At 48.0% G+C, this 12,305-nt stretch overlaps 1 protein-coding gene across 2 annotated transcripts in view; it reads right to left on the bottom strand.

The window, feature by feature from the left end:
* Positions 1 to 521: 521 nt before the first annotated feature.
* Positions 522 to 12,305, bottom strand: part of lyrm4b (LYR motif containing 4) — a 31,562-nt gene continuing 19,778 nt past the window's right edge. Inside the window, exons 3-4 of one of the 2 annotated variants that reach the window (XR_014116812.1) lie at positions 11,754 to 12,059; positions 522 to 961 (exon numbers count right to left, since the gene is read on the bottom strand). Coding sequence is in view for 1 of the 2 variants with exons in the window: in XM_027013296.3 (XP_026869097.1) it covers positions 893 to 961 (69 nt within the window). In the remaining variant the exon portion in view is untranslated. The remainder of the gene's footprint in view (positions 962 to 11,753; positions 12,060 to 12,305) is intronic. The other variant, XM_027013296.3, reaches the window with a different exon arrangement.

Here is a 12,305-nt window from a genome sequence, read left to right on the forward strand (position 1 = left end):
CACGAAGGACATCTTTTCAAAATATTGTGTACACCTGAATCTTGCTTTTCACAGGCAGTATTACATCTGCCATTTGACATCAGTCTCAGTCTCAACTCTAAGAGTAATACCTCACTGATGTTGTACATCCCTCCTTTCTGTCCTGCTTTTTAAATACTTTTTCGGAGTCAAGATCAAACGAACTGAAGTGTCACATCAAAATATTTCCATGCTTTTTAAGATTGGTTTACGTTGTGCACTCAAATGAAGGGGACAGGACTAGAACATGACCAAAGCTACCTCTCCTCTGAACCTGTGTGCAGCCCCTCAGACATTGGGTAATATGATCTTTATACCTACACCTTCTACTCACTAGGTCATCCCTACTTAAAAACTAACAGAGTAATCTATTTATAACTCCCTAGCCTTGTGGGATATCTTTACCCATTTGGACCTTCAGCACAGATTAGTTGTTACATGCTTCTGAATTATGAGTAGCTGTTTAATTGTACCCCATCAAGAATTGTTTTGCATGCAGTGGCTGAAGTGCACATACCTTTATTGAAACACACAAGCACACACAAAAATAATTTTAAACGGGTTTGTAAGAGTGGGTTACAAAAGTAGGCTGTGGGATAAATCGGTTCAGTGAAGGGATGCATGTCCGCACATTACAATGTGAACGTTAGGAGGCTGTAGAGGTGAGGGGTAATCTGGGGACAGGAAGTCTACAAATCATGACAATGAGTCATCAAGGACACCAAACCTACACCCCATCGCAGTCACCCAGCCTACATCCTGGTGTAGGCAGTGTGAAAATCAGGGGAAATGCAGACAAGCTGGTTCCTCCCTGGCTCCCCCGAGCTGTGGAACCATCGCCACACGTCGCTCTGTGAGCGTCCCCCACACCCTGTCAGACGAACTTCTTCTGCGTGGACTCCACGACCGTCCGCTGAGCCGCATACATTTTTCCTATGGACACCTGCAGATGAGGGAGAGAATGAGGTGAACACTGTGGTGCATTCCAGCTGGTGTTCGCAAACACACACAAGCTAAAATAATCACACAGCACAGCAAAGAAGGAAACAGTCATATATGGAGCGACAAAACCAGAAACCACATTATTCAGGAAATGTAACAATAGTGATAAAATGAAACACATTGCAAAAAAACTCTAAATGCTCCACACTTTATTAGCTGGTAATAAATAAATAAATAAATAACTAACTCAAGGTTTTTGTGTCTCTTTTTCCTGATGTTGCCATCACTCGGATTGTCTCAGGGTCAACTTAGCACCACCTGCATCTGGGGTCCTGCCCGGTGTGGTAGAAACCAGCCTCTACTGATCTCATGATTAGTGCCTCTGTGCCATCTTTCCACCCATTGGAAGGATTTGGAAGGTGAAGGCAACAGTGGTTCCCATGGTAATTGAAGCACTAGGGGCTATGAGCCCCAAAGGGGAGAATGGCTCACACAGATCCTGGGAACAACATTCGAGATCTCCATCCAGAAGAGTGCAGTCCTGGGAACAGCAAAGATACTACACAGGACCCTCAAGCTCCCAGGCCTCTGGTAGACCCAAGCTTGAAGGAAAAAGACTACCAGCAGGAGGGCGAATGCTGAATATATAGATATAATTTTACTGAGGCTGAATGGACATTTATTGTACCTGATGCCTCATTTGGACCCAACCTTAATACTCCTTGTCCACATTCTCAAAAAATCCTCCAAAGCCAGCCATGGTGGCTTGAATCACACATGATATTCTTGCCATCTACTCTATATAGATATTCAATAAAGGTTAAATCAACATGGACCTTGGAGTAATTTTGAAACCTTGTCTTTTAAACCTATTTATGATCCTTTTACTTTGCAGCATGTAAATATTTGAGCTTGCGGCTTTCCCAAGCCTTTTCCCCCAGTTTCATAAGTCTTTATGAGTCTGAGTAAACGAACCATATACATGTGCCTCCCTGCAGATCACAGAGCACTATGAACATCTGCGCTTATAGGGAACATGGTGCAGCAAGTCCAGGGATGTGTTGTAATCTGTTTGCTCATAAGGGTTCAGGCGTTTAAACTTCTGAGGTTAAGCTCTGCGAGAGGCAGGCAGCAGGCTAAATCCATAGTAAACCAGCGTCCAGGCCAAACAGGTTAGGCCTCTGTGACGTGCAGAACAAAAATGCTGGAGAGCAGCAGGACAACGCTGTGTTCCACACGTCTGTGCAAAGGGACAAACATGGGCAAATAAACACACAATCAGCTGAAGACTCAGTGCAAAGGAGTGTAAGACTAGAACACACTGAGGTCTGAAACTGTGCTGACAGCAGGGATGGAAGAACACCAACACAAACATAGCAGAGTACACAGAAACAGGCACACTCCAGAACACACACACACACACACACACACACACATTCTGGCATGCAAACATGCCCGTGTATACACACACACGCGTAAACAAAAATGTACACTTCAAGCACACAGATACTTGCACTGAAGCAAAGGCACAAATCAACATTGTGTCTTGTGTCATTTACTTAATTATTGCATATCTGTATTAATTCTAATGGCTTGGCATTTTTGTCTCATACAACTATTTTATGGGACAATAAGCTAAAACATGGAGAGCTAAAAAGGTAGAGTTTTTTAATCCAAATATATATTAATCAATAGTCTTATTAGAAACCCCTTTTAAGTGTACAGTTAGAGATTATAGCTGGTTGCCATACACAATGTGTGTTGGCTATCCTCATCAGTTTCTGACCACAGGAATCCTCTCAGCTCAGCAATGATAACATACACGTAAGGAATAAAAATTAGAGCATGTAAGAAAGTTAGTGTGTATATGACACATAGTAGCATAGCACCCACTACCTTGTCAATAACGTGTGTTAACACTGTTATGAGGAGAACATTTCAAATAGTTACACATTAAAAACCAAGTTACAGTCTGTATAATTGCATAAAATGCCCAAATAAATGAACCACATGCCCTCAATTCTTTACCTCAGTGCTTCACTAAATTGGTAGTGGGGCTAAAACATTTGTTGTTCCTGCCTGTGTAATTGCTACTATAAAAGTACTGCATTCTATTAAAAAAACCTCTTGAAATAGGTGTTACTGAAAATGATGCAGGTAAAATTTAAACCGCTTAATTGTCGGCAGTAGCTGTGCAGGTCTCTCGCGCTCACACACACACACACACACACACACACACACACACACACACACACACACAATTTGCTGGGGTTGTCCTCCTTGTTCTCTGTGCAAACCCTGTTGAGTCAGAATAAGCCGTGTGGTGAAAGCACAGCAGAGCCCCCCGACTCTGCCTGATCTGCTGGATAAACACAACTTGAGCATTTGCAGCACTTGAAAAACTCAATTTTGTTCTTGACTGATGCACTGGCCAAACACAACACATGGCCACTCTATTAAAAGACGCCCCAGAAAGAGTCAAGGAGCCCATCTGTTATGAAGATGCTCCATAACGTGCAGCAAATTTCTGCCCCCAGGAGGGTGTGCGGATGGGGTCAGGCGTGGTAAAAGGAAGCGCGCGCGGGGGGGGGGGGGGGGGGGGGGTCGGGGGGGGTGTGTTTCCTGAGTTGGTTCTCGCGAGGTCGGCCACGGTGGTGCGCCCTTTCATTTTTCAAAGTGACACCTGCCTCCATGAACAAAGGCGCTAGGCTGGGTCGGCCGCTACGCAGCGCGGGGCATGGGCGAGGGCAAGCCATGTGCAGACACGCAATGCAGAGGGCCGGGGGAGGCCAGCAAAGACACACCCAGGGGCAGGAGAGACGCAGCCAGGAGGATTCCGGGAAATCCAGGAGATCTCCTCCAGAGGAGAGGTCACAAAGCTTACACTCACGCTAATGGTCATGAAATTAAGCCTAATGCATTTGGATGTTAGTAACAATGCACAAGAAAGCTGGTGCTGTGTTCTTACTAAATAATCCAAGTTTCTAAAAAGCTTTTCCTTCACCAGCAGGATGTCACTTTGCTGTGTTGCTTGCATCAAGTATGTAGAGGAAACCCTCTTGCTATTTCTCTCACCATCACACATTCAAACACAAAACACCCCCTCCTTACTGTACTAAAAACCTAACCTCGCTCCATTAGCCTGGAGGCAAGTAAACAGGACTCGGCTTACCCTGCACTCCCCTAGCTCTGTTCACAGCCAAGACCTTCTCTCCCTCTCACACACACACACACACACACACACACACACACACACACACACGGTGTGGTTTGACAGGCCTATTAAAAAGGCTGAGGTCTGATAACTAGAGTTGAAGCAGTAAGGAGAAAGGCATCTTTTTTTTTGGACAGGGTAGACTTATGCAATCACATAATGTGGCCCCCTGCCATTGAAGGACTCAGAGAGCCTCACGAACTGCTCCACTGCCGTACAGGGTGCATTTCCACAGCACTGCTCCTACACCAAACCCTCCACCTCGCCTGGGCTTCAGCTGCTCACGACAGCAGCCACAGTGTCACCAGAGTAAGAACAAGGTATGTCATTTTGACCCATTGGCAGTGCCAATGTAGCCCTTTTTCTGCTTGCTATCAGCAGTCACACGACACCCCAGGGAGTGGACTATGCCCACTTCCGGCTCCTGCTCCGGGATCAGTCAACGCTGCGCTTCAAGTCCTACAGATCACCTCTGCCTGAAACGGCGCCGGCGGTAAGCTCCCTGCAGAGGGCGATCATGAGCCAGCTAGAGGAAAAAACAAACAAAAAAGTGCCAGCTCCGTAGGCTCCATTAAGGATAAATCATGAGATTACAGAGCACTAAATAGAGGTGGAAAAGCTCAGTTCAGTAACTGAGTGAATGCTGCTTTTCTGGCACCTAGACAATTTCACTAATGAATTCTACCTACTGGTTTTGGGTAAAGCCAGGTGGACGGAACTAAATCCTCAGGAAGTTTTCAATTTCTGAACCTAAACAAGGATGTACCTATGAGAGATAATAAATTAACTATCCTATCTTTGTTAACAAAGGCTATACATTTTCAGTCTTGAAGCAAGCGCAGACAGCCTAGTAATCCCCTCTAACATTGTAACGACTTCTAGAGGGAGCAGCCTGCTCCCAACTCTCTTGTTGAAACACCATCCCATAATGCTAAAACGCGAGGCAATGGCCTCCCTGGAGAGAGGCCGGGACACGTATTCACGCTCGCGGCTGGCGCAGGGGACGGAGGTTTATGCGGCTGCGGTAAGCCCAGCTCAGCAGCCGGGCCCACGTCTGACCCGGCTGAGGCGGAACCGAGGGGTGGGGGTTTGCCGGCATTGCCACAGTGTCAGCAGCCAGGACCGGAATTTTCCAAATGAAGGAGGCACGACACAGGCGTGGATCTGATCTGACTCACTTCTCAGCACTCCAAGTCCGCTTTCTCTGTTCTCACCTGCAGTCTTGCCTTCCTCTCTCGTCTCCCTCTCCCGTCTCCCTGTCCCACCCTCTACCTCTCCATCTGTCTCTCATTTTTGCTGTAAAGCAGCAGTTTCTCTGTCCCGCTTACCACCGTGACCTGCGCTCCTCAGAAAGACCGCCTCAGGGCTCGGACACGCGTAAAGCTGCTTAGCGACAGCGGCTCCTGTATATAAAAGCACTATGTAAACAAATTTGACTTTCATTTGGAAATGTGCATGTTACCATGTTAACAAGGCCTAAATAAGTAAGTATGATGAGACGCCGCATGAAGACGCAGGTCTGAGAGGAGAGAGAAGGTGGTACTGAACTAAGGGTTTGTGTTTGTGACTTGGCTTGTATTATGACTTCACTAGAGGGCAGCAGTCTCTCATTCTGTCCCACACACACATTTCGCGAGCTAGAGATGGTGGGTGCAGCTAATGAGCATGCTCCACTGGTGAAGGGGGTGGGGCCCAGCAGGCGGGCAGAAACGGGAGGTGGCACCTTTCTCAACCAATCGGTATGCAATAGGTGCACTCATGTTAATTGTTGCGGTTGCAGCAGGCACCTCGACTCACACTGCAGATCCCCCTGACACCCACACTCCCACACACCCACACACGTTTGTGCTCAGACAAATCAAGATCACAAAAGTGTTACAGCTCTTTTTTACAGAGACATCTGCAGACTGCAGAAAAACCTGTCCTTATGTGCTGGTTATGACACATACAAACCACACACACACACACACACACACACACACACACTTCTCACTGCAGAGAGGACGCAGACATGTGGGTGACTACTGTGGGTGAATGTGACTAGAATACCATGTTTACACCTAAGATAGGAGAGCACAGACATGGAGGGGTGGGGAGAGTCCCACAGCGAAGGCACAAGGCTAAAACAGGCTCCAGACAGCGCCGGAGACAAAATCAGGCCCGGCGCTCACCTTATGCCTTCCACCTCTGGGGGGGCGGAAGCAGAAGGGAAGAAAAAAAAAAAAAAAAAGATTTCTGATGGGGAGCGTTTTGCAGCAAAGCTTAAGACACACTGTGCGTGCCCTTTAGAGCTGGCATGAAAGCCAAACGAACTCCAGGCCTCACAGAGGAGGGCGCGCGGCAAAGGCTCGGGAGCCAGGCAGGAACCGAAGCGACCGCTCATTTGCAAACCTTCTTGGTTTGTGTCCTCTTTCTCCCGGGAGGCAGAATAGGCTTTTAATATGCATCGCAGTCAGCGTGCCGAGATGAAAAGGGGGGGGGGGGGTGAGAGCATGCGTCCTGACACTAAGTAATAACGGCAGATTGAAAGGCACTTTGCCACGTGGAGCTGGGCGGCTGGGAGCCTCGCGTGTATTGGGGTTTTCTAATTACCGTGCGCAGCCCTCAGCCAGAGCACCAAGGAGCGGGAAGCACCAGGTTCCTTGGGTTTCCCGAAGCAGGGGGGTGGGGCCCAGCGTGCATACACCACGACGGCCCGCGTTCTCCATCTCTCCAAGGAGCTGCTATTTTAAACCAGATAATACCATTTACCACCAGGTGAGAGGGGTGGTTTCCTGACTCGCAGACGGGTCGATAACGGCATGGATAACGGCAGGACAAACCGTGCAAAACGTGCAGATCCCAGGTGTCGCACAGAGCTGTGGGGCTTTCCCCGTCAGCCGTGACTCGCTGGCACGCGCCTTATGCAACATTAGCAATTAATGAAAGCCCTGCCTCGTGCATGATGAGGGAGAGAAAATTACCACATGGCAGAGGATGAGGGGAGGGCATCGGGCGTCGAGGAAATCAAGGTACTCGAGGCAATTAAAATCAGCATTTTGCCCCCTGCTGAAATTTTCTGAGGCCTGAAACAGACTGTAAAAGCCGGAAGCCGAGAGTGGGTGTAGCTGGGGTGGGCGGGGCTTGAAGAGGAGAGAAAAACAAAAGACATTTGTGTTTCTTTTTGGATGTTCTGTACCTTTCTTCCAAGAGAGGGTACCTTCACGTTCCTGGGCCGGAACACTGGAACCGTTTCGGAGTTGGAGCAGACAGACAGAAGAGTGGTGTCTGCTGAAATCAGCTCAGCTGGAGTCGCTACTCCTTTAGAATAGACATAAAACAAACCAGGCCACTTGACAACTCTGAAGTCAGACGTTATTTACTCCATTTATAAACAGGGTAGCGCCTGGAGCTCTGGGAGTGTCCCTGTCAAATCTTTCCTTGCTTCTTTCTTAAATACACCCTCCCCCTATTTGGCTCTTTCCAGGAACCACTTACTTCCCTCCTCCCTTCCGTCATCACACACCCAAACCACACACACCCAGAAACACAAACTGTCTCTACAGTAAATGGTGCAGTAACAGGACCCTCCCCTTGTTCCAAGCTGGCCCAGAAGAGGGGCACGGAGGGTATCGGAGAGCGACAAGGAGAGGAGAGAGGTTATGGGAGAACCCTGAATCAGTGGCCTCCGAACCGTGCCTATCTGGCTGGCCGTCAGCACTCTGGGAATCCTTAGACATCTTCTATTACCACCTCCTCTTCTGTTACAGTGGCGGTGTACTGGAGGAGGCTGTGCCCTTGAAAAGTTGATAGGCAGACCAGGAGAGGAACTTGTACCCTGTCTGACTCCAAGTTTGCTCGGCTGTTGCCAAAATCACCGATCCGATTAAACATTTTTTCTAACCGCTTTGCTTGTTAGTGGACGTGTTTAAGGGAAAGAACCAAGCTTTATCCATAGGAAGGCGGGATTGTTTATGCTATTACATGATACACGATTACACCATGAATTCACTTGAATTCCCAAAGAAACTGCATCATATCCAGATGTCACTGTAGATCTTAAAGCACCTGGCATTGAGACTACAGTCCTACAGATCTCCATCACTTACAGTATAAAAGCAATTTTATGTTTCTTTCAGTAGAAAATAGAGTGTAGCCATAGGTCTTACGGGACAGATGAAGGTGTAGGGAATTCAATGACGAACGGTTTAATAAGAAAAAGCCAGAGACAGCCTGACACCCTGGTCCAGTGATAGACCATGGCTAGGTGGATCTATATCTGTATGTCCTACAATGCAGTGTAGCCCAGTGTGTACAAGTACATGGCGGAGGGCAAAAATATATATCCATAATGTGCTTGCACAGAGGCTCTGACAAAATGGTGAATCATCCTGTCCACTAGCAGGGCAATGTCTCGCTTGCACACAGTCCTCATTTGGCCATGGTCTTTTCCATGCTGTTCTGGGTCCTTGCTAAGAGTAGTAGTTGCTCTAAGGACCCGAGGCTCTTTATGCACCCCAGCTCTTTCCAGCAGTCAGCCATGGCATTCATTGCAGTTTAATGATGTGTTAGCAGCAACCTGCTCTAACAGCACCTCTCGCCATCTCCAGTGGAAAAGACAGGAAAATGGGACTCGGTGGATGCCATGCAAAATGCCTACAGGCTATAAAGCAGTGTGTGGGATGAAATCAACCTACATGCACATGCACACAAACAGCATGTGCAAACGCATGCATGCACACACATACTCGCACAGAATGTAGAACCTCCTGAAAATCCATGCAAGCAAGCACGAAGAGGCACATTCAGAGATCCACACAGCTTTTCTTCACCACCATATGGCTGGTCGAATTGTTCAACAACATCACAAAAGAAACTTCAAGACTTGTATGTGCACCCCACACACACACACACACACACACACACACACAGAGACAGGTCAACGAAAGGTCAACGGCTAGTGCTGCGCTCTTGTGTCCTGCTCTAGACTCTCTACATTAGAGCTGAAGTGCTCCCAATGCTCAGGTGAGAATGTTCTGGAGTGTTAGCATTAACCCCCACACCTGGGACTGGGCCCTGCTCGACTGTTTCGTAATCGACTTTCAGGTGGAAACAAAGCAATATAACAATACAGCACAATATAACAATGGCAAAAAGTCTCCTTGGGCCGGAAATATTGCCAAACCAGTAAAGGCTACCCCAGACAGGCAGGCAGCCACCGGTTGCAAGCGGACACCTGGCATCCACCTCCGACTGGCTTGCCGCGCTTCTAGGCTGGACTCTGCTGACTTGCTGGTGACAGGCTCGGTGTGCAACAGAGGTGTGCGGCTCTCTGCCTCCAGATTCGTGTTACAGTGGGAAGCGAATATTATCCTTTGCTACTTCGTTTATAGGCTGGCCAAAAATATGCACTAAAATAAGTTAATAAAAATAACCAACCAAACGCAAGGTTAAATAACCCCCTAAAAGCCCAGTGGGTTTATGTGGTGTCGGTTTTTTTTCTTTTTTTTTTTCCCTCCGCGTCTGTATCTATGAGAGCAGGACGTTACAGGACTCTCAGGATACGTCATGTTCAGGGTGCGCGCCTCTCTGGCTGGGAGAGCAGACCGCGGATACTGGGACTTCTGGAGGGAGGGGAGAGGGACAGAGAGAAACGGAGACGTGCGTGTGTAAAGGAAACAAACATATGAAGGCTTGTGGGAGTGGCGCGCGGACAGAGCGCGCAAACGCCTGCGTGTGGGCATGCGTGCTCGAACGTGGGGTCATCAGCAGGACAGAGCCATCACCTGGGCGGGCTGGTTTACACCCCTCACCTTTGATCTAGTGCCACTCTTCCCTAGAAGTGGCCCGGCCCTGCCCACTGGGTAGGGCCTGATTTACTGCCACGCTGCGCGGCCGTGCCGCAACGCTCGCTCAGAGGAAACGAACCTCAAAAGACAGCAAACAGCCGAGCACCCCATGCCGCCCAACAGCAGCAGACACCGTGATGGGGAATAATAAGCAGGCGGAGGGACTGATCCTACCAGAAAGCTGCGTGACAGTTTAAAGGCAGCACAGCCGAAGCGGCTGCATGAGGTTGACTGGTTGTTGAATTGCTTGCTCAGCATGTGGGACTATATTAAATAAAGGTCTTCACATCACACATGATAAAAGTGATTTAGGTTCAATTTAAGACTGCGCAGACGTGCGGCGGTGAAAGTCGTTAAGGGGGCCAGCCCTCGTTAAAGCCTGAGCTCCTGCGCCATTGTGTCTCTGGCTCCAGACGGGAGGTATGGTGGAGAGAGAGAGAGAGAGAGAGAGAGAGAGAGAGAGAGAGAGAGAGAGAGAGAGAGAGAACGTGTGTGTGCGTCCGAGCGTCAGTTTTATCAGCCACCTCAGCACAGCCTGCAAAGCCGCCCCCACCGTCTGCTCTTCTGAACGATGACTGGTGTATAAAGGAGGTAGGAGATGAGGTGTGCGATTTCAGAGCACCCTTACACGTCTAGGACTGGGTTGGATCCCTATGGAAATGGCAATTAACATCTGTTGCGTCATAAAAAGAGCTTCCGCTTATGGTGGAGGTGTAACGCTCACATGACATACAAGCCCCCGGGCAACGTAAAAAACAACTTTACAACACATCTGACGCAGCGGCTGTGGTCAAACACGCTTTTGTTATGTGCAACACGTATGAATCATAAGCATGTGATTCAAGAGTTTATGGTTATTTGTCTAAATTACACATATAATCAAAAGCTTCCTTCTTCTTACACCAAAACATCTTTTAATATTATATTAATAACACATGGTATTAATACCTACTGCAGATGCAAGAGCAGGTAATAAAACACTTTGTGGCTTCTAATAGTAACAGATCAAGAAAATGGTTTGCTGACTGCACAGCCCCAATTTTGGTGGATTTTAAATTTCCCATCTGTTCTCTAGCAAACAACAATAAAGTGCATTAGCTGGTAGACCAGGAGCAGTGCACACATCTAGGAAGGTCTGGTCTGGAGCGGCCGATTTTGGGTGGGGACACGTGCTCCTAATATTCGGACACACGGAAACCATTGAATAGTATTGAAGCTTCTGAGAGACCCCTTCCTCCACACGTCCCTGTGTTCTGGCCACAAAAGTTCACACTGGGAGAACTACAGCACGACAGCAGTATGACAAATCTCTGCGGATGCAGAACTCGGAGATCACAAACTGTGGACAGATTCAACCTGGATGATTTGACAAGCATTTGCAACTTATAATGAATAATATGGCGCAACCAAAGAAAGAACACACAGACACGTGGAGGCTATGGAACTAATGAAGAGCCTTTCTGCACCATGGACAAAAAAACCAAAAACAAGATGGCGGGGGGGAGACAGAGAGAGAAAGACGAGAGAGAGAGACGTAGATCATCACAGCTCATCAAATTCACCCTTTAACTGGAGCCAGAGGTGCTCAGCTGAGCATATGTAGTGTTTGAAGAGAGAGAGTGAGCGAGCGAGAGAAAAGGATGGATAAGAAGTGGGGGAGGGGGTTATTCAGTTATCCCCTGTTTCTTTTGGCATGCCAAAAATACCCAGCCCAGATAACGGCGGGTTCACTTCAGATTGTTCTTACTCACCACCACACCCATTCTCCTTTCTTCAGATATTTGACTTCTGTGATAGCTGAGATTGTAGCCTCTTAGAAAAGCCCCTTGCTGAGAGGGAGGTGGTTGTTGACTCCCTCAGACCAGAAACTTGCTTCGAGCCTCATTTCCTCAAGCAGCTATAACCAACAGTGCCCAGCGGGCAGAAATGGGCTGGCGCTCTGGTGGTCACTGCAAGGTGAGCGTTTCATCCGAGAGCTAAAACGTCACCTCACCCAAATACTGAGAGTGTTGAGTAGACACACACACACACACACACACACACACGGAAGGACAGCTCTATTGGGAAACAAGTGGAAAGCAACACACACACACACACACACACACACACAGAGAGAGAGATAAAAATATGTTTAGTGATTAGTTCTGCACATGGAAAGAAAGTAAACTGAGAAAGAACTGCAGCAGATGCTTCTGAAGGAGCTTAACGAGCTTGTGACACAACACAGACATTCAAAACCCTTTAACAGCTGCTGGACGAGTGTAATTAAAGGCATGAGTATTATTCCTGGTAGTCACAAAACC

Source organism: Electrophorus electricus, chromosome 14, assembly GCF_041902795.1.
Source record: "Electrophorus electricus isolate QZ-2024a chromosome 14, ASM4190279v1, whole genome shotgun sequence".
Classification (NCBI taxonomy): Eukaryota; Metazoa; Chordata; class Actinopteri; order Gymnotiformes; family Gymnotidae; genus Electrophorus; species Electrophorus electricus.